The 24087-nt window shown below is 35.7% G+C and overlaps 1 protein-coding gene across 1 annotated transcript; it reads right to left on the bottom strand.

The window, feature by feature from the left end:
- Nucleotides 1–2654: 2654 nt before the first annotated feature.
- Nucleotides 2655–24077, bottom strand: LOC117338265 (splicing factor 3B subunit 3). Its single transcript, XM_033899536.1, has 28 exons — nt 24025–24077; nt 23037–23272; nt 22635–22711; nt 22069–22162; nt 21764–21936; nt 21328–21469; nt 20998–21110; nt 20410–20472; nt 17985–18059; nt 17601–17704; nt 17191–17356; nt 16826–16921; nt 16439–16511; nt 14030–14181; nt 13512–13667; nt 12899–13054; nt 12428–12571; nt 11995–12117; nt 10918–11072; nt 6915–7089; nt 6567–6772; nt 6050–6329; nt 5541–5753; nt 5147–5245; nt 4604–4747; nt 4135–4239; nt 3795–3890; nt 2655–3332 (listed from the first exon to the last, which is right to left on the bottom strand). The coding sequence occupies exons 2-28, from the start codon at nt 23260–23262 to the stop codon at nt 3288–3290; spliced, it is 3651 nt and encodes a 1216-aa protein (XP_033755427.1). The 5' UTR covers nt 23263–23272; nt 24025–24077; the 3' UTR covers nt 2655–3287.
- Between the last annotated feature and the right edge of the window lie 10 nt (nt 24078–24087).

The following is a 24087-nucleotide window of genomic DNA, read 5'->3' as shown; positions in this document are numbered from 1 at the left end:
ACATACCTAGTACTGTAAATAATGTGCCCTGTATACCTAACATTGTAATAACCAAATGTGTTTAGCACATTCATTAGTTAAATGACTATGACATGATTTAAAATAAGGTCACTTCGCCAGTGTGTAAAATTGGGTAATTTAGTTTAAAGTTGCCAAAATTACATCCAGCAATATTTCTCAACAGCTTCTATTTATCGCAGTATTTATTATAGTTGTTTTGACCTAAAACACCATTACGCATACTTAACAAATTAAGAAATGTTATCAAGGTGTGAAACGGCGGTAGCGATGTCGGGTTTTAGTAAATGAGGGGTCAAATGTTGAAGTAGGATGTCTGCTTAAACACGCTTGAATGCCTATCAAAATATGTTACGGTTCGGTGATTGTGTGTGATGTACAAGACATGCGGTGGTCATGTCTCTAAGAACAGTGTTAGTAACGGGTGTTACCACCATTGGCTTTGAGCCTGTATATCGTCAAATGGGGTGAGCCGGGATTGCTTCCACGCCGTACTCGTCTTCCAAGGACACCCCAGATATGCTCTATTGGGTTCAAATAGGGAGATTTTAAAGGTCAATCCAAAACTTGGACGTTGCTTTGCTGTAAGAACGTCCTGGTCACGTGACTGTTGTGGGGTGTCGCATTATCATGTTGAAAAATGGACTCAGCTCTTGACGCCGTAAAACCGGAAAGGCGACGGGAGCTAAAATTTCATCCCCGATACCGAATAGCATTAACATTGTTATTGACCATGATTAATCTGGTTCGATTTCCACCGGATAAGCCACCCCAGATCATCGCACTACCCCTATCAAATCTGCCACACTGGGCATTCCGACGTCGCCATACTTGCTGCCTCCAATCATTATCATTGTACATCATCAAAAATCTATATCTGTTTCTAAAAGAGTAACATTATCCACACACTGAATTTCTGTATTGCAAACATTGAAAGACTTAATTTGATCATTTGCCTCTTTCCAATACAAATACATATAGCTTGAAATTTGTCGGGGTTAAGGGGTTAGCTCACATAGAATTGTCTGTAAACCCTCTTATAAACATTTCACTGGTCAATGAGAATCGTGGCCACTGCCTTGTTCTGGTCAGGGGACTGTTGTCAGTCATCCAACAGACGTAGCTGGGCCGATTGGTAACCGAAGCCACGTCTGAAGACTGCCAGAAAAGGGTGGGAAAAGTTTGTGGGTATCCGCTTTACTGGCCATGCATTGCTTTTGGATATGGTAGGGAGGATGCTGACTGGCTTATAGTTCTGCTTATCGAGCGAGCCCTTTTTCTTACAGATGGGTGTTGCCCGAGTCCTCTTCAAACTACGAGGAAAGCAAGAATGCTGCCTTGCTGAAATTAATCAGTGAGGCTATCGGATGCGGGAGGGAAGCTGCATACCGTCAACATCGGTAGCCTTCCCAGTTGGAAGTTCATTACTGTAGTAATTGAGTTTGAAACATATTCTGAGTAAACATATTTAAAGTCAAAAGATACTAACAACGCTAGGATGGGAGAAAGCGATCCCGATGACCATGCCGAAGTCGTATTAGACGGACTTAACGAGTGGTCGGTCGCTCATTGAACGGTCGAATGTTGAAATGACATTCCGTCTTTTGGCAAGACCCAAACCGTCTTGCAACCTCGCGTTGCCTTACTCCGACTTGGAGCATGCCATTAGCCCATTTTCTCCCTTCTTTCGACAGACGCGGCATTGCGTTAATCTATACAATTTAAAACCAAACGATGATTTTTCAAGTGATAAAGGTTCAGAGATTATGCATAATGCGTTTTATGAAATTTCAACTGTAATAAACTTATCATTTTGTTCTAGGAAACACTCAATAAAAATGTTGGTAACCAATCCAGATATTAATGCAATACACAGTAGTAAATAAAAATATCTGTATAACCTACTAACATTTGGTGTACGGCAAGGTAACTCGATAACCTTTCTGTACCGTTCTCTGTGTACCTAATCGACATTTCAGTTTGCTGAAATATTCTGGATAGTATCGGACTAAAGGGGAATCGTCAATTTGTGATGTTATGTTGTTGAATGACCAGACTATTTTGATGGAATGCCTTGGCATTATTGATAAAAATCATCGCCGTTGAAAAATATTGCCAGTTTAGGAGACAGTTTGAATTGATGCACAATACTGCAGTCTGCCAAAGTTCCTTACCTTATACATTATATATATGGTAAGTCATAATCAATCTCTAACTAATGAGCGTACTAAACTCCTTAGACTGTATCTGTGGTCACTCAGCTCGATATATTTGTCTGAATAGTCAACAAATACTATATATAATAGTGTATAAATTATAGATATTATTTTTTGAGTACGGTTTACATGGCAGGTGTTGTCAATAAAACAGAAGACGCTTACCATCCTGGAACACACGATCCTATTCCTACACTTTCAATTTGTTCCTACTTTGCACTCGTTTTAACGACTTACGGTTATAACCTAATCATGGTTTATTTAAAGTTATTCTGATGCTATAAATGGAAAGCCGGCATGACCAGCTAAATGCAAAATGGTTAATGTTGTACTTTGGCTACTTAATGTTCCGTATCGATTTATATTCACTGTACAGTGAATGTACACTCAAGATGGCCCTGACAACAAACTCAAGACTTGTTTAATTTAATTCCAATTTATTCTTGTTTTGCAGAACAGTATCAATGACACAAAAATGTTTTTGTAAAGCACATGATTCAATGAATATTGATGAACTGTCCAACATATCATATTATGTACAAATTGATATTTCTCTCTCATACACCAACCCATTCTCACTTCTGTCACTCTCCACAACTCGTGTTCCCTTTGATGAATTACGAAAATGTAGTTAACACACTAATTGTCAATCAAGAATGTTTCTCCTCTGAAAATGGCAATGAAGTTACATGAACTTTTTCTTTTCTGTCACTTTGTCATGTTACATATGGAGTAATGTCTATCACCATGTAACCAGTAATAAATTTGTTCTGCAGTATGTGGGACAATAGTGAAGATCAAGGATGTAGCCTCGGGCACAAATTCCAGGAACTGTTGCTTATTATAGCCCATCACGGTGGTAACTAGTCCATACCATCTTTACAATCATGACCTTCATGCCATTTACTCAACAGATATCCTTGTTTCATTGTCCAATGAAGCTGGAATCCAATGTGAGCAAGCTCTGTGTAGTCAGTACCACCATAGCGCTGTACCTGACCCACACACCAGAACAGTAATTTAGAAATATAAATTATGCATCAGTTGTCCTCTTTAGAAGGCATATCTTGTTCGAATGTCCTCTAATTTCTTTGAAACCTGAAACAGATAAAATAACAATAAGTGAGCTGACAAAAAGTCCTCTACCCCTATTTAATGACAAGAAGTCCTCTATCCCTATTTAATCTTTTATATTGCTTCTATTTGGCACATTAATTGTCAGTATTTAAGTTTGTAGTCATATCAGCATAATGGGTCAATAAACAATTTCTGATACAAAAATTCAGGAGCAAATTAATTCTACAAGAAAAAGAGATGGTGAGAATTATTAACTTACAGATGGTAGTCAATGCTAAGACACTGAATTATGATTAATTACATTTTGTCAAAGAAGGTGAAATTACAAACTATTAGCACATGAACGTTTTGCTTGCTTTTGAATTCCTTTTTGTTGGGAATTAATAATGACCATATTTTCTTCCAACAGTATGTTCTTGGATCCACTTTTAAGTTAAATTAATTGGCATTTGAATCTCTCATGATTTGTAGTTTTTTTCTTACCTCACTTGGTGTGCGGTCAAGCTCCTCTGACAAAGCCTTTTGCTTTGAGATGTCTATGGAATTAAACATTTCGCATACATCCCCATCTATCACATTCTGTAACAAACAAAACCATTGATCACTGAATGATGATACACATCGTTGTCCTATTACTGTATCCCTAGTTATTGTATATAATACCAAACTCTAAATTCATGAATGAACTTCAATTTTTTTTAAATGGTTTTAAAAAGCAAAATGTTTCTATACAACAGTGATTTTTTTTTTATTTCATATTTCAAAATGCTTGATTAATGAGATGATTAACCCTAACTTCTATATGTTCCATCAATCTGTTTACCTTTACTGGGAAGTAGTAAGACCGGAAGGACAAGTGGTCACGGCCACAAAGTGGTGGGTGTTCAGATCTCATGTACATCTCAAGATGTTGGAAAAAGTCGTGATCCTGGAAGATGATAAATATATCTATGTAATGTCAGATCTATTAAAGATAAAGCTGAAAGAATTTCAATTTCAAAAGTATGCATCATTTAAACTTTCTGAGTTTGGTAATGATATATTCAAATGTCAAAAGACGTGGTCCTAGAAGATAAATATACTGTCGTGTGTACCAGGGAGTAAGTAATGTCAAATCTATTATTGAACAAAAGGTCATCAAAATGATAAATTTAAATGTAGTAATTCAATAAGTCATCAAAATTATATATTTAAATGTAGTAATGTTATTCAAAAGTCAATATTAATTCTCTCTTGTAAAATCACCTAAACGTAAGCACATACAAGTTTGAGATACTGAATGAAAAGTTTACCTCGTGTGATGTGAAGGGTACCAGCATGCCGATACCACCAGAAAGTGTGGTGTATACCAGGGATTCTGATCCCCCTGGGATCAAAGTAGCCTTCTGTAGGGAGGTTACCACCTCACCGATGTGGAAGTTGGACACAATTTCTGTCTGTTAACAGTATCAAAACACAATTTTATAATTTCCTCTACTTTTACAAAACGTATTCTCTAACAGCTTCTTAATTTACTCATAAAATCTACACATGCTGGATTATGGAGCCTGATTTCACTTAAAATATTTTGTAAGGTTATTGTTTTTCTGATATAAACCATATGAGAAATACCTTATCCTAATCAACCAAAAATTCTTGGTAACACATCACCAAGCACTCCTTTTCCCCCCTCTAAGTGTTACCGAGCACTTCATTTTTTCCCCCTCTAAGTTCATAAGTAGATACCTTGTAGTTCACTGAGCACTCAAATAATCTGAATAAGATTTTTTCATGTCGTATTGCATATTAACCAATATTTTTTTTACACTCAACTTTTTTTATACATTAACAAATACCTTTTGTGATGCTCCATTGAGCACGCCTCTGTCCCACAAGGCTTTATTTCCTGTCGGGTCCTCGTCCACCTCATCACTGATATCAGTTGGCAGTCGGATCTACAAAGGGGTACAGATGGTGATCAGTAAATATATAAAATGAGGCATTCAAATTAATATTTGTTGAGTTTGTTCTCAAATGAAAATGATATTATCTACAATATATGTACGACTGTAATAATAGACGATGATCAGTAAATATACAAAAAGAGCCAATCAAAACACCACTGTCACCCAAAAGAATACTTCACAAATCTTTTATGATCAATTGTGTCTGTCAAGCCTTCTTATATTCAAATCAATATTTGTTGAGTTCTTTCTCTAATGAAAATGATATTTTCTACAATATACGTACAATTGTAATATTTCCAAATTTGTCTGCTCCACTAACAGTGTTGTAGTCTAGCATACATGATGCAGTGATCCAGCGAGGGTTGGTGTCATCAGCAAATACAATCAGTTGGTTTTCCTGGCGTTTGTATCGCACAAAGTGAAAGCTCTCTTGTACATCTGCTACAACTACACGGTTTCCGAGTGTATGAATACTCACAATGAAGTTTGGCACATGCTAGAAAAAAATAAACGTTAGCAGTTTTAGCACATGCTAGAAAAAAATACCAATAACCATTAAATATTTTACCACACATAAATTTTAGATATTGCCATCAAGTTCATGAAATACCTATTTATTCTATGAAAGATCGTGTTTTGCACGATATGAAAATACATGGACAACGGCTATCAAGGTATTCGTTTTAATACAATTGGATAAAAATTAATATAAACAGATTAGAACTTCATTTCATAAAACAGACCTCTAAATAACAATTATGACAAAATGAAAGGTGTTCTTTCTGAACTTACCTTATTTTCACATTTCCTGAGTAATTTTTTCTTGCCAATATCATAGATTCGCAGGTATTTTCCGACACCAATGAGTGCTCTGCCCTGGAAAGGTGCAATAGCACCAGGCATATCCTCCATGGAAGTTTTGTGGAGGAATTCCAGTTTTTCTCCGTCCTTTAACTGATAAGTATACACATAGCCCCCGCCCAAAGATCGGGGATTTAGAACCAAGTCTTTAACCACACCCACCAACACAAACACGTCATCTCCTCGACTTGCAAATTTCACCAGGGCAATGCTGTGGAGATAAAAGTGAAGAAAACTTTGAAATAATTTTGACTGAATTAACAAAACATAGAAGACAGATACATGACATAAACTTTATTGTGAACTCTTTCATACCGGAATACACATGTTCTTAATCCCATCATCACTGACCTATGACCCCCTACCACATGATTGACATCATAACTCCATTATGCCAATGACCTTTGCCTCCCTCCACACAAACTAAGGCCCTGACCATACAACTGACCTGTGTGCAGCCTCATTCTGTTCCAGCTGAACCTTGTCCAGTGTCTGCCCTGTGATAGGATTGATGACTCTGATGAGCGATGCCCACATCCCGGACCCTGCCTTGGGAGATCCAAATATCGTTTCAGGCAGTTCTTCATTGAGGAAGGCTGCTGCCATTTCTGCAGCCATCTCTCTCTGCTCCTCATTCACAGACTCAACCATTTCCTACAAACATTATAAATACCCATTACAACATTACGAATGAATCAACAGATGAGGTTGGAAGTACTGAGTGCCAGAACATGAATTTATAGTTTAAAGACATTACTGTTAAGAATATTACATACATTCTATTAATGTGACTAACCTCTGCCATCTGCTGCTTCCTCTCCATCTTGGTAGCTTCTGTGTAGGCGTTGTGGTCTGTCTCTATAATCACAAGGTTACTGGACTCGGGATGAATGACAAATTTGCGTGGTGTGTACTGTAGCGGATACGACACCTGATTGAACACTGCTCCCAGTTTCTCCAGGGCTAAAATTCTGTAAGTTAACAAATATCAATAATGTAGACAATGACTGAAGTATCTATATTAGGAGGATAAATATCTAATAGTAAAGATTAACTTCAAGATGTTTAACTATAATGTTAAAGGACACTTTGTTTGCCACACGATCAGAAAGTTCATTAATCATCTTTTTCATGTGAAGTGGAGAATAAAACTTCATCATTTATGTGGCAATTCAAAGGTGAGGAAATGGAAAGTCATTCAACACGACTGGACAAATAAATATGAAAACATTTCATCTTGCAAAGTTTGTAAAATATGTCTCCTGGAGATCTGGCTTTGATGGAAACAGAAATTCAGCCTATGAAATTTTGGCCCCATCATAGTTCAAACATGTTTTTATTTTAAATCACTAACATCATTGCAGGACTCAACAGGAGCTTAATATTACAAACTGTCAAATGGATCTAAACTCCAAGCATTATCAAAAGTTTGAGGGGTGGATGACACAAATAATATGTGCCCAAGCCGTTCCATATGCCATAAACTGAAACTGTCTCTCTTTTGTATTTCTGCATGAATCAGAATCTATGAGTAATCAATGTGATTCAGGTGAAACACGGATAGATAAATAACATCATGTTCACGCAGAATCTTTTTCATGTAAAGTGGAGAATAAAGCTTCATCATTGATGTGGCAATTCAAAGATGAGGAAATGGAAAGTCATTAAACGCTGAACAGAACAAGATACAGTGGAACCTCTATAAACCGAACATGCATGGGACATGACTATTTGTTCGGTTTATAGAGGGTTCGGTTTGGAGAAGTTGATCGAAAAATGACCGGTCAAATTCCGGATATAATTGGTTGGACGATGTTTTATTAGAATGCACCCGATTACAAAACTTAGACAATTTGGATTGTCTGAATAATATGTATATTATGAAAGTTAATCAATGTTTATATTGCAGAATATATAAGAAAGGCAAATGACTATAACAATAGTTTTAAACAGTATTTTCACATGTACAACTACACTTTACGATCGGCCTACATTTTGTTACATCCGGTGAAGCTTCGTCATGTGGATGGGGCCAATAGTCCGATACAGAATATTTTACACATCAAATAATATTAAAGGGCGTGAAGATGTTTTGTTTCAATATCAATTACAATTGATCAGATGATACTGGTCGTATTTCCAACATCGCTGTTGTCTAAAAAAACATCACGGGCTTCTTTACGAAAACAACCCCTTTTGGGCCTCATTTAAATTAAATGCGAAACTCAGGCTTCTAGCTCTACTTGCATTGAGAAAATAAACGAATCGACGCGCTTCAATGAAGTGTGGCATTGTTTCATAATTGTCGTGTTGATTATACACTAGGCCTTCGGTCATAATGCACCCTTGGTGTATATATTGGATACCTGTACAAATCACCTACGTAGGTCCCGAGACAATAAGGCTTCACACAATACCTGTCACAGTTGTTGTTTCACGGTTGACTGGCCTGACCTCGTGTCATAATCGCTCAGGTAAGGCCGGTTTTCAGAAGTAATTTTTGGTATATTTTAACAGGAACCGGACACAAAATCAGACCGGTGTTCGGAATTCAGAGGGATCGGTATTTGGAAGTTTTTTAATACTATAATAAAGAAGGACCAATTCCGTACAATGACAATTCGTTCGGTATTCAGAGGTGTTCGGTTTTTAGAAGGTTCGGTTTTCGGAAGTTGCACTGTAGTATTATAACATTTTTTTTCTTTTATATACAGCCTATTAAATTTAACCCAGTACATAGTTAAAACATGTTTTTATTTGAAATCACTCACATCATTGCAGGACTCAACAAGAGCTTAATACTATAAACTGTTGAATGGATCAAAACACCAAGCATTATCAAAAGTTTGAGGGATAGATGAAGCAGATGATATATACCCCAGCCATTTCATGAGGGCATGAAATTGATTCCATATCACATAATCTGAAACAGACCCTCTTTCATATTTCTGCATGAATCAGAATCTATGAGTAATCAATGTGATTCAGGTGAAACACGGATAGATAAATAACATCATGTTCATGCTGTATGTTCATGCTGTCTTACTAACTTGTACTAAACCTGCTATAAAGTGATGCCTGGTGTTGTAACTATGGTAAAACTCCTAAAAATGCAGGAATATTTCTCAAGCTTTACCACTAGATTATCAATGTTGGTGCTGATATAAATTCTGCCCATAGCATCCATTCTAACTTTTGTCACCCAATTTATGTCTTAAAATGACATGAAGACTTTATTATGTTACCAATCTCAAATTCATATTAAAAATAATATCACATCATCTGTTAGTGAAAAAATGTAATTGTATCTAAAATCTGGGCTAAAATTCTGTAAGTTAACAAATATCAATAATGTAGACAATGGCTGAAGTATCTATATTAGGAGGATAAATATCTAATAGTAAAGATTAACTTTTGAGATGTTTAAACTATAGTGTTAAAGGACACTTTGTTTGCCACATGATCAGAAAGTTCATTAATCATCTTTTTCATGTGAAGTGGAGAATAAAACTTCATCATTTATGTGGCAATTCAAAGGTGAGGAAATGGAAAGTCATTCAACACGACTGGACAAATAAATATGAAAACATTTCATCTTGCAAAGTTTGTAAAATATGTCTCCTGGAGATCCGGCTTTGATGGAAACAGAAATTCAGCCTATGAAATTTTGGCCCCATCATAGTTCAAACATGTTTTCATTTTAAATCACTAACATCATTGCAGGACTCAACAGGAGCTTAATATTACAAACTGTCAAATGGATCTAAACTCCAAGCATTATCAAAAGTTTGAGGGATGGATGATGCAAATAATATGTGCCCAAGCCGTTCCATATGCCATAAACTGAAACTGTCCCTCTTTTGTATTTCTGCACGAATCAGAATCTATGTGTAATCAATGTGATTCAGGTGAAACACGGATAGATAAATAACATCATGTTCACGCAGAATCTTTTTCATGTAAAGTGGAGAATAAAGTTTCATCAATTATGTAGCAATTCAAAGGTGAGGAAATGAAAAGTCATTAAATGCTGAACAGAATCAGAAACTATTATAATTTTTCTTCTTCTTTAATTATAATATAAAAATGTCTTGTCTAGCAAAATTTTGTAAAATATGGCTACATGGACTCCCACTTTGATGGAAACAGAAATAGTGTAACTAATTTTTCAGCCTATTAAATTTGACCCCCAACATCATCAGTGCAGGACTCAACAAGAGCTTAATATTACAAACTGTTAAATGGATCAAAACACCAAGCATTATCAAAAGTGTGAGGGATAGATGAAGCAGATGATATATATATCCCAGCCATTTCATGAGGGCATGAAATTGATTCCATATCACATAATCTGAAATAGACCCTCTTTCATATTTCTGCATGAATCAGAATCTATGAGTAATCAATGTGATTCAGGTGAAACACGGATAGATAAATAACATCATGTTCATGCTCTATGTTCATCCTGTCTTACTAGCTTGTACTAAACCTGCTATAAAGTGATGCCTGGTGTTGTAACTATGGTAAAAGTCCTAAAAATGCAGGAATATTTCTTAAGTTTTACCACTAGATTATCAATGTTGGTGCTGATATAAAATTCTGCCCATAGCATCCATTCTAACTTTTTTCATCCAATTTTTGTTTTTAAATGACATGAAGACTTATTATGTTACACCCCTACCACTCTCTAATTCATATTAAAAATAATATCACATAATCTGTTTGTGAAAAGATGTACTTGTATCGTTTTCATTGTGAAATCATCCTACACACATGAAGGTTGGAAGTATGTTAAATACCTGAGTGTGTTGGTGGAAATTGCAACAATACCCTCTGGACACTGTTCGGAGGCGAAGCCAGATGCATACTCTAGTGTCTCGTAGGACAGAGGCGTTAGATGGAACCGGTTCTGGTACGTATAGCTAAGCCATGATCTACTCGACATAGCCAGCACCTAAAATTCAAGTAATTACAATTAAACAGGATGATGTTTACAATAACTCTATTTTCAACTACTAACTGTTAAATAGTTCTAAATGCCAAGCAAGCAAAGAATACTTAAAATTGCCTTATATTTGTTCTGTTTGAAACAGTAGTTTGTAGCATTTATTAATATAGCGATATCATAAATATCACATTGGACCAAGTAACAATGTATCATATATACATTTTTTTGTATATAGTGAAAAATAAGTCTGACTGCCATGTTTCAGAAAGTTCAATAATCATCGCATTCATTTGAGGTGTAGAATATTGTATCATCATGAACACAGCACCTTATCCAGATACTATCATTTTGTTATTTACAAAAATACCTCTAATCAACAGAAATACTTTTTGTATATAAAAATGTAGTCCCTGATGAAGCATCTGAAGGCTATCCAGTAAAAATCTTCCCAACGAGAGGACTCCTGGTTGTCAAATAGAGACCACCCATAGAAGTGTTTTAATTAAATTGGTAACATATAAGCTTTACTTTATCCAGCATCCACCATGCATAGAGTTTCTTTATTTTTGGATTCCTCCCGTTGTATATATATCTATTCACTGCACACTTGTGGGATACTCTAGCACAATTCAATTACACTATTCATTAACTTAGCTGTAATGAATTCACCATTACAGTATGGCCAAACTTGAAGTGAATATCAAGACCACATTTAACAATGAGTTGAAGGTTAATTGATCTAATTAGGCAGATTTTCAAAGTTTTTGTCATGTTATATATCAAAATTTAATCTAGAAATTTGAAACTATTTTAAGATAATTGCAGGGAAAAATCAAAATCAATAAAACTCCGAACATGTTGGATTCCGTCTTCATGGAAACTAATTAACTTTCTAAACACATATGTTTTAAGGTGATCTGCTGCTTACCGCCTCAGAGCCTTGCATGCTGATCCTGAAGAGTTTGACTGGTCGCAGACCTAGATATCTCGTCCTGGTGTCGGACAGATCACCAGTCACTGTGTCCAATACAGTACGAAGTAATACACCATTCTGAAACCAGGTAGCAATAATACAGATTCTCCATATAAAATACACACAGTCGGGCATCAATGCAGCCAAATGGCATATATAATTTGAATAATGAAATACTGCACAAATCAGAATCTATGTGTAATCAATGTGATTCAGGTGAAACACGGATAGATAAATAACATCATGTTCATGCAGTTTTAACAAAATCCAAAACAAAACAATGAAATATTTCAGCAAACCCAGAATTACATTAGGTTAAATAAAGCACTACTATACAGATCTAAAGTCTTAATACACTGAACAATAGAACTGAAGGGATTATCCATACCTGTAGACCAATGTTGAGGAAGAGACCCCCCACAGAGCCCGTCTCCCCAGTTTCCTCCTTTGCCTCAGTACCTCCCATCTCTACTATACACAATGACTCGGGAGGCTCTGGCATGGCCTGCATACTGAGTGGGGACAGACAGTCCTGTAAACATTAAGACATTTAATTGTTACATACTCTCAAATTATATACATTTATTAAATTTCTTACACATCCAATTGTGTACAAATAAGTTTCAACTACCTGTCATCTGATATTTTCAGGAGTGTATCTCTGCATTCGGTCTAATTCAGGTGAAACATGGTTAAACTAAAATGCTGATGGTCAGCAAAGGCCAGCTATTAAATCACCTCTACTTCGGTGACACTGACTAATAACTGGTATGTCTATATAATATTATCTGAGGTGGCCTGGAAAGGTAACCACTTTAGTAGAGTCCAATACATAACCAAATTTCTTTTGTAAACTTACTGTAGGATCTAGAGACACCACCCGAACAGTGTTATCAGCTAACCCTACTGCCAAAAATCGGCAACGCTGTTCTCCAACTGGCACACGACCTAAGGCCATGCACACCACGTCTGAGGACATGTCTTTTCTCTCCGTGTACTCATTCAGCTGGCCAGTCTGCAAAGAAAAGAAGTTAGATTGGGAGATTTCCACATATTTCCTAGTTGTGGACAAAACTTTCTTGTCAAACAGATTTGTTTTATTTTGCATGAATCAGAATCTATGTGTAATCAATGTGATTCAGGTGAAACACGGATAGATAAATAACATCATGTTCATGCAGTGATGGTATACTCTTATAACAACATTTAACCGCTTTTTTTTTTTTTAACCATAAACATACTCCTGTTTAATGCATATAAATTACTTTCAAGTATTTTTTCCATTCATAACATCATAAAGATTCCTTCGGAAACCAGATATACAGCCAGCTTAATTCTGCAAATGGATTATAGTTAATCAGACTGATGAGTCAATTGTTTAACTCCACATTATAAATGACCTACTATATTGTTTTAGTCGTAGAGCAAACTTCAGTAAAAACATTTGCACTGGACTTCATATAAAAACTTACTGGGTCCATTTCGAAGTACACCAACTCCCCACCAGTGAGAGCTATAACAACTTGTCTCTGGTTTACAGCACACTTGACAATGTTCTTCTTGCCTGGAGTCTTCCATTCGTTTACACGCTTATCTGAACGAATATGACGGATTCCATCTGGATAAATCTGTGTAAGACAAGAGTAAAACAATTCATTTCAATAATACCATCACTCCCATCAGATCTAATATACTGTTCAAAGTGGATATAATATCAGAGTTAAAAAATTGACAGTTATTTGATATTCCAAATTTCCTGAATGTGACTTAAATGTTTTTCTTCAATCAAACATAAACACATCAACCATATTTTTGCCCTGATATACAGCTTCAGTAATTTTCCAATCAGGAAGAAAATATCAACACCACTGTTTCTCGGATTCATGCAGATGAATCGAATGAACTTTCTTATCTTGACTTGTACCAAGGCAACATCTCCGAACTGTGAACAGGAAATAGTACATTCAGCTGAAGTTTCTTATCTACTGACCTGTACCAGGGCATCGTCTCCAAGCTGTGAACAGGAAATGGTAGGAGTGGTTCCCAAGAAACCGGAGTCTGTCACTTCTTCAACAGTCTCCCCAATGGACAGAACCAGAGTGGCGTTCACAAAGGACACGATGATATAAGCATCAAATTCATCTGTAAAGACAAAGCAGAGGTCCAGGCCATGATAGAGAGGCTAACTGGTAAAAATTTCATCAACATGCTTTACAACTCTTAAAACGATTCTATGGAGGCCAATAGCAAGTTAGATATGTAAATTTCATTAGACATTCAATTTTCATCCATGTCTTAACAGCCTCAAAACAACAAGGGTCATTGTATAACCAAACATTTTCTGACATTTAACGGACTCACTCCTTAACTTTAAGAAAGCAAATTTCCACAATTTTTTTTATAATAGTGAGAACGTTGACTGTCCAACTTTAATAAGCACAATCAGATCTAATCTTCCGATAGGCAATGGACTTCCCTTTTATCACCACATTCACACATTTTTGTACATAAATGGTGGTAAAGAACAAATGTGACCTAGATCTCATAGATACTATCTTTCCCCATTGCTCTCATACGTGTTAAAAAGTAATCTTTGACCCCATAACACATACCTATGATTAACCAGTTCTAATTGGATGCAAAACTTGATACCGACACATTATGATGTAAAATATAAAGTAAAACAGGTCTAGTATAACATTTGACCATTAAACAATTGACGAACAAAATCTAATCATCATGTTATTATTAATAAACTTTTTGTATGGTGTATATGAAATGTATGCTGAAAGGATGATATGATAAACTGTGCACAAACTTAAGATTTTTTATACCAAAATTCAAGCACTTTTCCAGCATTTTTTTCCTTCAATTATGCAGGTGTCATTTTTAATCCAAACTTGTAGAGAATTGAGGTTATTATGTCTTTTTAACATGATAAAAATAAAAGAATTGTGTCATGTAAGTTGTGCTCAAAAGATTGAGCTTGTAATAAATAACTAAACATCGCAACTGGAATATTACGGAAAATTAAAGTAAATATTGCTGATGTTTAAAATAATTTTGTTTCTCTTGCAATAAATCTCATTTTTAAGATTTGAAAAAGCATCAGCAGGCAAGTATGAATTCCAGCATTCAAGCATTCCAGCACTGACCCCAGCACTTTTTAATCATATCAAAAATTTAAATACTCTATATCATAATTCAACAAAAAAAAAGTTTGCACAATTTTTATCGGGATGTAAACAACCTATTCAAATGATATAAAATGCTGTAAACTTCATGCCAAAATATTAGGATGTAGTTTTAAGTTCAGTTTTGGTGCAATATCTCTCAAACCATTTAGTTCTTCGAGTGAAACAATATTTGAATCTAAGACTTTGAAGCATTTGTCTGTATTGATGTCCAAGAATCCTGAAGTTTGACTTATAGTCTCAGTGATGAAGAGTATGACGATTTGTTCAAGAGAATCTACCCACCTCTTATCTGTGTCTGCTCTCAGCCATCACACACCTGAAATTAGAAAGTAGGCATGGTGTAGGAGGGGTCCTCACACCAGCCTTTATTATTGTGTGTCTGATAGCCTAACTCTGTGGGCCCCTAACCAGTCCCTGTCCCAAACACCACCCTCGTCATCTTCACCGCTATTAGAATGCCTAAATGTTTTATAATTCCAGTGTACTCAAATACTTCATCCCTGGCATTGGGTCTCCAATATCAAACTTCACTAAAATACAAATGTTGATGCCCAAATAATGGATATCTTTCCAGCATTTCAGGTAGCTGTACAGGATGTCAGTAACAGCATATAATACCACTATTCTTCTTGGTTTTATGGTTTTTGAAAGCCTCATTTAAACTAAGAACCAGAAATATCAATGAGGTTTGAATGAATTTAGACAACTGCCTTCAAATTACGATAGTATACATGATTTACTTCAAAAATTATTAAAATTATCTCTGAAATGAAAATTTAATTTCTCTGGAAGAAAGATTGAACTTCAGTTTTCCAACTGATGAGTACCCAACTTTGCAACATAAAGATGTTCCAATGAACTTTCTAAACTTGCACAAGTTGTAATACTTCAATTTTTGTTATCAATATAAAATGACTTTGATGATCAAAACAATCTAAATATATGCTCTTTGAGCTAGATTAGAGCGTCGCCACTTCAGTTAATATGAATTGGGTAAATACACAATTTGTTTTATCAAGAGATCATTGAAACATGATAAAGTTCAAATTTTGCAAAATTGGGCATGAAGTATATAGTAGCAATTTTCAGACACGAACTAAAGTTCAAATCAAGAACCCATGTCAGCCATTTCCAGGGACCCACAAAACTAAATCTGACACTACAAATAACACATTTAATAAACACAATGTAAACCTGTTTACCCTCTATGTTTTTCTTGACTGTCCATACAGCGTTTGGGTTTCCGGGCAGCTCAGACACAGCCATCTCTGACACCTGCACAGAAAGTTTGTTTTCTCTCATAATGATCAGAAGTAGTTTTGGATAGGATTTCCAATTCCAGATATAGATATACATAAAACGGTTTCAGGACACCATGGAAATAGACGAGTTTAGAGTTTATTTCACAAATATTTTAAACATTTTTGCTCCCTTATATTATCTCACTACCAAAGAAAGAAATACAATGAATAAAGTAGATCATGTTTAAATTTTAGAAAAACAACTTTCACTTTAACTTTGAGATCCAATATCAGCGTGTTGTTTTGACCACTTAAATATTGTTTATGCTGTTTGATGAATGAAATTACCTCGAGTCCATGTCGTAATACCCGTAGGGTAGAGCGTGAACCACGTCCACATAGCGTGTACAGTTGGGGTGTATCTTCATTGGCTAAGTCAGCAATCTGCAACATACATACAAAAGTTATTTAATGAAACACTTCTTTCCTGGAACAACTTTAATTAATGTCAATTATGACTGTTTCACAGAAACAACCATTTTCAGTGTGTTGGTTATCCCAATGGAGTTGACAACCCACAAGTCTTAGATTCAAACCACAAAATTTTGTAATTGTTAATGAAATCCAATATTCTTATCACTAATGCAACAGTACTTAATTTTGTTTGCAACACATCAACAATCACTGTTCACACGTAACAGTATTTTTCCTACCTGACAGGAGGTGATTGGAGACAGACTGTCCATTTCGTCCACCATGACCAGATTTTTAAGTGGTCGTGGGGAGAAAAAAAATGTCTCTCCTTCCTCTAATGGCTGGTTACTACTAAAGCGAGGTTCATCATCATCGTCTCCTAACTGAGCAATCTGATATAGATGGCTGCAAGAACAAAACAAGTCTGTGTACTTTAATCAACATTTGAATACATAAAAATAAATGTCATTACCACTATATAAAAGAAATGACAGTTTTGTATATAAGATGTGGTTTTCATTGGTCATTTTATCATTCAGCTGCCTGTTTATCTTTTCAAACTGATTTAGACATTTACTGTATATAAAATGCCCTCTGTTCATGATACCTCTTTATGTGGAGACCAACAGCCTAGCATGCGGACACTTACTGGTTTCCAAACTCCGAGGCAATAAACAGGAACCCCGACTTGAGAACACACATACTGGCAGATACTGGTACAGTGTCAAAATACTTCAGATGAATCTCCACCACCTGCAGAATGAAGAGCACAAATTAAAACAAGCTCTACATATATACTCCAGGTAATGCAACAAACTTAAACAAATTCAATACATCTTGAAAGCGTAGTAGCTGTGATAATGAAGTTTGCATCGAAGATTATTTCCTTTATTCTATTTCATTTAATCAAATATTGTATTTGGAATATGGAGCCTTTACAAAACTCTCTTAACACTTCTAATTTTGTGATTTAATCAGAAATTAAATGTTATTCAACAACTCGATATAACCTGCAAGACTACTTTATACCTACCATTTCATCATCAACTTCCAGAGTTATTTTGAATATATCTCCTTGTTCTGTTTGCGCCAGGAAGAAAAACATTGACTGAAAATTAAAACAAGAATTCGAATATTAAATAGGAAACAAAAAATCCACTTGTCTCTCACTTTATTTTGTCATATCAGTATCTCACCAATGGAACCTTCTAATAAAATACCCTACAATGCCTACTAAGGGCTATTGCAGTAAAACATCTTCTAAACTGAAAGACTCAGATTTTCAAACAGTAACCAACAGAAGTGATTTCATTAAAACAGTACCATTTAAAAATGCTACATTGCTGACAAAAGAGTAATGATGATTGATTGAAAACAGGAATAGGCCATGCTTTACATTTCTATACAATACCAATAGTTACATACTTTACAATATTAAAATCTTCCGAAAGTCTTAACTTCTCTAATGATTTTTTAAATTCCAAGTGAATAAATAATTAATTGCATTCCGAACGAGATCCCAGAGAGATCTTGGCGCCCACCATTGAATGATCTTTATAGGTTCCATGTCAGATTGATCTTTTCTCTACTTTTCCCTTCCTCTAAGTCTTACTAATCTGTGTAAATTCAGAAACAGCCCTCTAGTGCTTTTCAAACAACGGTAACCTATACATAAAATTTAAGATTTAGCGATAATGGCTGTCTGTTATTTTCGGATTGGTCCCAAAATGCAACACCAGGGACCAAGGGGAACCTACATATGAAATTTCAGAAAGATCCCTTCAGTACCTTCTGTAAAATAGCGATAACAAACTTCAATTGTCAAAATACAAGATGACTGCCTGTCGGGCAGGTTGTTTTCTGACTGGTCTCAAAATCCAATATGCATAACTAGGCACAGAGGGCAACCTACAAATGAAATTTCAGAAAGATCCCTTCAGCGATTTCTGATAAATAGCGATAACAAACTTCAATTGTCAAAATCTAAGATGGCTGCCTGTCGACCAGGTTGTTTTCCGATAGGTCTCAAAATGTAATATGCATAACCAGGCACCAAGGGGAACCTATTTATGAAATTTGAGAAAGATACTTTCACTACTTTCAGAGAAATAGCGATAACAAACTTCAATTGTCAAAATCCAAGATGGCTGCCTGTCGGCCATGTTGTTTTCCGATTGGTCTCAAAATGCAATATGCATACCTAGGCACCAAGGGGAACCCACATATGAAATTTGAGAAAGATCCCTTCAGTACTTTCTCAGAAATAGCGATAACAAACTTCAATTATCAAAATCCAAGATGGCTGCCTGTCGGCCATGTTGTTTTCCGATTGGTCTCAAAATGCAATATGCATAACTAGGCACCAAGGGGAATCTACATATGAAGTTTGAGAAAGATCCCTTCAGTACTTTCTCAGAAATAGCGATAACAAACTTCAATTATCAAAATCCAAGATGGCTGCCTGTCGGCCATGTTGTTTTCCGATTGGTCTCAAAATGCAATATGCATAACTAAGTACCAAGGGGAGCATACATATGAAATCTGAGAAAGATCCCTTCAGTACTTTCTCAGAAATAGTGATAACAAACTTCAATTATCAAAATCCAAGATGGCTGCCTGTCGGCCATGTTGTTTTCCGATCGGTCTCAAAATGCAATATGCATAACTAGGCACCAAGTGGAACCTACATATGAAATTTGAGAAAGATCCCTTCAGTGCTTTCTCAGAAATAGCGATAACAAACTTCAATTATCAAAATCCAAGATGGCTGCCTGTCGGCCATGTTGTTTTCTGATTGGTCTCAAAATGCAATATGCATAACTAGGCACCAAGGGGAGCCTACAAATGAAATTTGAGAAAGATCCCTTCTGTACTTTCTAAGAAATAGCGATAACAAACTTCAATTGTCAAAATCCAAGATGGCTGCCTGTCGGCCATGTTGTTATCCGATTGGTCTCAAAATGCAATATGCATAACTAGGGACCAAGGGGAACCCACATATGAAATTTGAGAAAGATCCCTTCAGTACTTTCGGAGGATTAGCGATAACAAGAATTGTTTACGGACGGACGGACGGAGGGACGGACGACGGACCACGGATGCAGGGCGATTTGAATAGCCCACCATCTGATGATGGTGGGCTAAAAACTTGGCCTCTCTATGGTATGTAACTTTCAGTGTAATAAATGATAATTTTTAGGACGTTGTTATTAAGTGTTCATTTGTTGGTGATAATTACAGATATATTTCTATACCATGGATGTCGCATGCATTTTTTTTACAAGATGCATATACACGGTCAGCTCGTAGCATCTTTAATAACAGATATTATTTTTCTTGTGCATAAAATTTCTTCCCATAGGATATATATTTGACTAGAATAGCCCTAGCAGTAGTGATGGAAGTACTTGGTAATATGTTTCAAATAGTTTATTCCATATGAATTAAATACAACTTACCTTTGTTTTGTGAGTTGCACTGCAGACAAAAATCATACCTCTCTCTGGATCATCTAAGTCATTCTGAAAGTAAAAGATACATCCATATTGTGTCTTGAAAAGTTTTTAAGAACAGTCAATGAAGACCAGATTGACCTAGTACTGTCATGTTCAGAACATTCTTTCAGAAGTTTCAAAGCAAATTGTTTATTATTGTCCTTTTTTTTCAATTCTGATATACATTTATAGTGAAGAATGCTTGGTCTGTTATTGACAGGTCTGTAACTTATTCCATTCCAATCAAACGGAATTACTTTTCCTTTACACACATTCTATATGTTACTGTTTAGAGATTAAAAGTCTATGTCTGATAAAACCTCCCTCTGTTTAAATTATTGAAACGAATTTTGGAAAAGAACAGAAGAAATCTTGTTATGCCCAAGTTAATTGTTATTCTCAAGTGACTTTTCTACATACACTTTCCAAAATGAAGTAACCAAAAACTCCTAAACCCTGGGGACTAATGAAGTTAACTAAGAGGGTAATCCAGCAACATTACAATTTGGGTATTTTCAAACTTGAAAGACTTTTAGAAATGGTTGTATGTACCCTTCTGCGAGGAATGGGACATCTGATGTCTGGCTGGTCACCCAAATTTTTGTATGTGATGTAGTTCTCTGAGCAGATAAGGACACCACTAGGACCATCACTACCACCAGGGACTGTATAAACAGAAGAACGTATTTAGTAATCACAATCTTTCAGACTTATTTTTCTATAAAGTGAGACATAACAATGGTAGAACAGTGAAGTCTTATACAGTCACAATGCATGATTATTTCAATAGATTAAAAAGATTAACATGTATTATTATAAATTTATCCTATAAATTTGGTTTTCTACATAAAAAGAGAAATATGTTGGCAATAAGTTTAATACCTGACACTAGGAAGTTTGCATGCTCTTCTAAATGTTCCGAGTATTTCCGGACGACATGATTGAGTCCGAGATCAAGTTCATAGTAAGTGAGCCACTGCTGTGTCTGTTGTCCTGCTTCTCCTGTAGGGTCAGTATCTGCATCCTGTAGTACATAAACAATATGTTATACAACATTGTTACAGCTCTTATGTAATTAAATACAATATCACAACTATTTCTTTTCAATACAAAATTTATAAAATGTAATCTTCGTCTACTGCCGACATAAAATGCAAGAACATTTCAGGTCATTTTTCCTTTATCAACACCATTACTTTTTTTTTCTTCAAAAAGGTTTTGCTGCACATAATTATAACCTTCCCTTCACAATGAAATTACTTCTAAAATGCATATAAAATAAAACAATATCAAACTTAATACTGTGCAATAGTCTTACCTCATAGTCAATTTCAAGACAGGCAAATGTAGGGTTTTCAAAGCCAACATCCACCCCTACCATGTGGTAGACTAATGTGTTGGCCTTGTGTGCTTCTAGAGGAGACGAGATTGTGAGACGTGCTTGGGCATCTCTATTCAAGATATACACAAGTTTCTGTTTCTCCACAGCTCCTGCAAAATTGAGTGTAATCTGTCTTAATATGTTGGGAAAGTATCAACAAGAAAGCACATTTTCAGGTAAGAGATACAGGATGGCTAAAATCTAACTAATCAGCAAGCACTACTAAACCTGACTTAACCTACCAATCATGACAGCTCTGCCTTTAGGATCTACAGCCATGTACTGTCCAGGCACAATTCTCCGACAACCACTCTTTCCAAATGTTTCCTGGTGAATCTATAAACAAATTTGATCATTTTTTTATTTCCATCATGCACTAGCTTCAGAGAAGCTATGTTGAAAATGTAAATGATTTAGGCCTCAAACATCCCACCAAAATGCCACCCTTTAACTTTGACCAATGCACATACATTTTGTCAGATGTGAAATTTGCTGTTTAGCACAAAGGTTTCCATATCATAAACTAATTTTCTGATATCTGGTATACAAGAATACTGTAAATTCTCGAGTATAGCATGCACTCGTTTATAGTGCTCAGGTACGTTTTTGAGATTCATTTTCAGAAGAAGAAAAGAAGAAGAGATTTTGTGTATAGAACCTTTTCAAGAATCACATTTTGGCTAAAAAGAGTGCACTTAACTCGAGAATTTATGGTATTTACTTGCAAAGTGCCAGCAAGTAAATATTTACCCTAATGTATGAATCACCAGAACATTTTCAATTCCGAGAATGTGATACTGAAACATACCTTTTCAAACATATTCTTTTGAGGTATGTACTCCAGGATAACAATTCTGCCAGAATCGGATCCAACAACAATATAATCTGAAAAGATAATGCAAAACTTCATTTCAACAACAATCAATGATATTGGACGATGGAAGGAGGAACAATAAATTATAAAGACTGAAGTCTAATTCTGATATTAAGCTTGCAAATTTGCATGGGGTTATTCTCTTTAGGGACTATCTTATTCAAGAAATAACTCTTTTTAATTTAGTAAGGACAATGGATAATATGTTTACAATACTGGAACATTGATGTCAAAGACATGTTAATTTCAGTATTCCACTTAATTTTTACATCCCTTCCTAAAAGTCGACCAAGGAATTTCATTTGAACAAATTAAGCATGTTACATGTCAAAATACCTTTGTTTCCCCCTGTCAGTCTGAAGGGCATCAGTGATCGTATCATGCCAAACACTTCTACAGAAAGAATGGGGTATATCTTGCCAGTGTTGGGGTCATGACGTAGCAGCTCCAGCATCTTACCCCGCGACACAACCACCTCCTGCAACTTTGAGCCGGAGAAGTTGCCATGGATCGCTGAAGAGATCCCAGTGGACCTCTGCAGGGTTAAGTTGTACAAATACATCTTGTTCTACCTGTCAAAGAGAGGCAATTTAATTAAAACTCAAATTACTTAAAATGATATGGACATACATCTTAACAGGCTGAATGGGAATTATACAATGATTAGCTTTATATTTTGTACCACAACCTGGGACACAACCATGCATCTGCCAATCAATATCACACAAATGGATATTTATAATGTGTTAAAGATATGGTGTGATCACAAGCTCGTTTTCTGGGAGCAGGTGTTAATGCAACGGTCATGCTTTCTATTTCTACGACTTAATCTACTTCATCGTGTAAGTATTCTTTACAGATCAGAAGTTAACTACCTTAAATAATGTTTGATAAATAAAATATATGAAGTTAATGTTCCAAAATAGGTCGGGAATTTGTAAACGTTGGAAGAGGACGCAGAGTAACGTGAACAGCCCAATTGGGCATCGATAACATTGCAGGCCTTCATCGAAAATTGAATTAAAACAACATGTTGTGACTTAGCAATATAAATTAAATACTCTGTTGAATGGCGAACTAAAAAGCATAATCAAGTAAATCAACGTTTACGATGCGTTGTTTACATTTTGGAAACCGACGCTGCATGAACAAAAGCCCGAGTACCGATGTTTGCATCCCGTTTTACCAAAATGTACGTGTAATTTGCAAGTGCCATTTCGAAATTTGATTAAAAAAAGTAACAACATGTATGAATCCAAACAAAATAGAATGATTATTGTTGGATAAGCATTGATGTTGCTGGATTTTAGGTGGAAACAATTACCGGTAGTCCATTGCAAGTATGGCGGAACAGGAAGCGAGTTGCCAAATTATCCCATAATCCAGT

This window comes from Pecten maximus, chromosome 11 (genome assembly GCF_902652985.1).
Source record: "Pecten maximus chromosome 11, xPecMax1.1, whole genome shotgun sequence".
In the NCBI taxonomy this organism is placed as follows: domain Eukaryota; kingdom Metazoa; phylum Mollusca; class Bivalvia; order Pectinida; family Pectinidae; genus Pecten; species Pecten maximus.
Note: the sequence above shows the minus strand (reverse complement) of the source record. Positions and strands in the feature narration are given on the sequence as shown.

Bases quoted from the DNA above. Each gene is read 5' to 3' on its own strand.
- LOC117338265 (XM_033899536.1), bottom strand. From the start codon at position 23,262: ATGTATTTGTACAACTTAACCCTGCAGAGGTCCACTGGGATCTCTTCA. The intron at 21,470-21,763 runs GTAAGACTATTG...TATGTACTACAG, and splicing joins GTCTTGAAATTGACTATGAG to GATGCAGATACTGACCCTAC. The intron at 3,891-4,134 runs GTAAACAGATTG...TGTTTGTTACAG, and splicing joins CTTACTACTTCCCAGTAAAG to AATGTGATAGATGGGGATGT.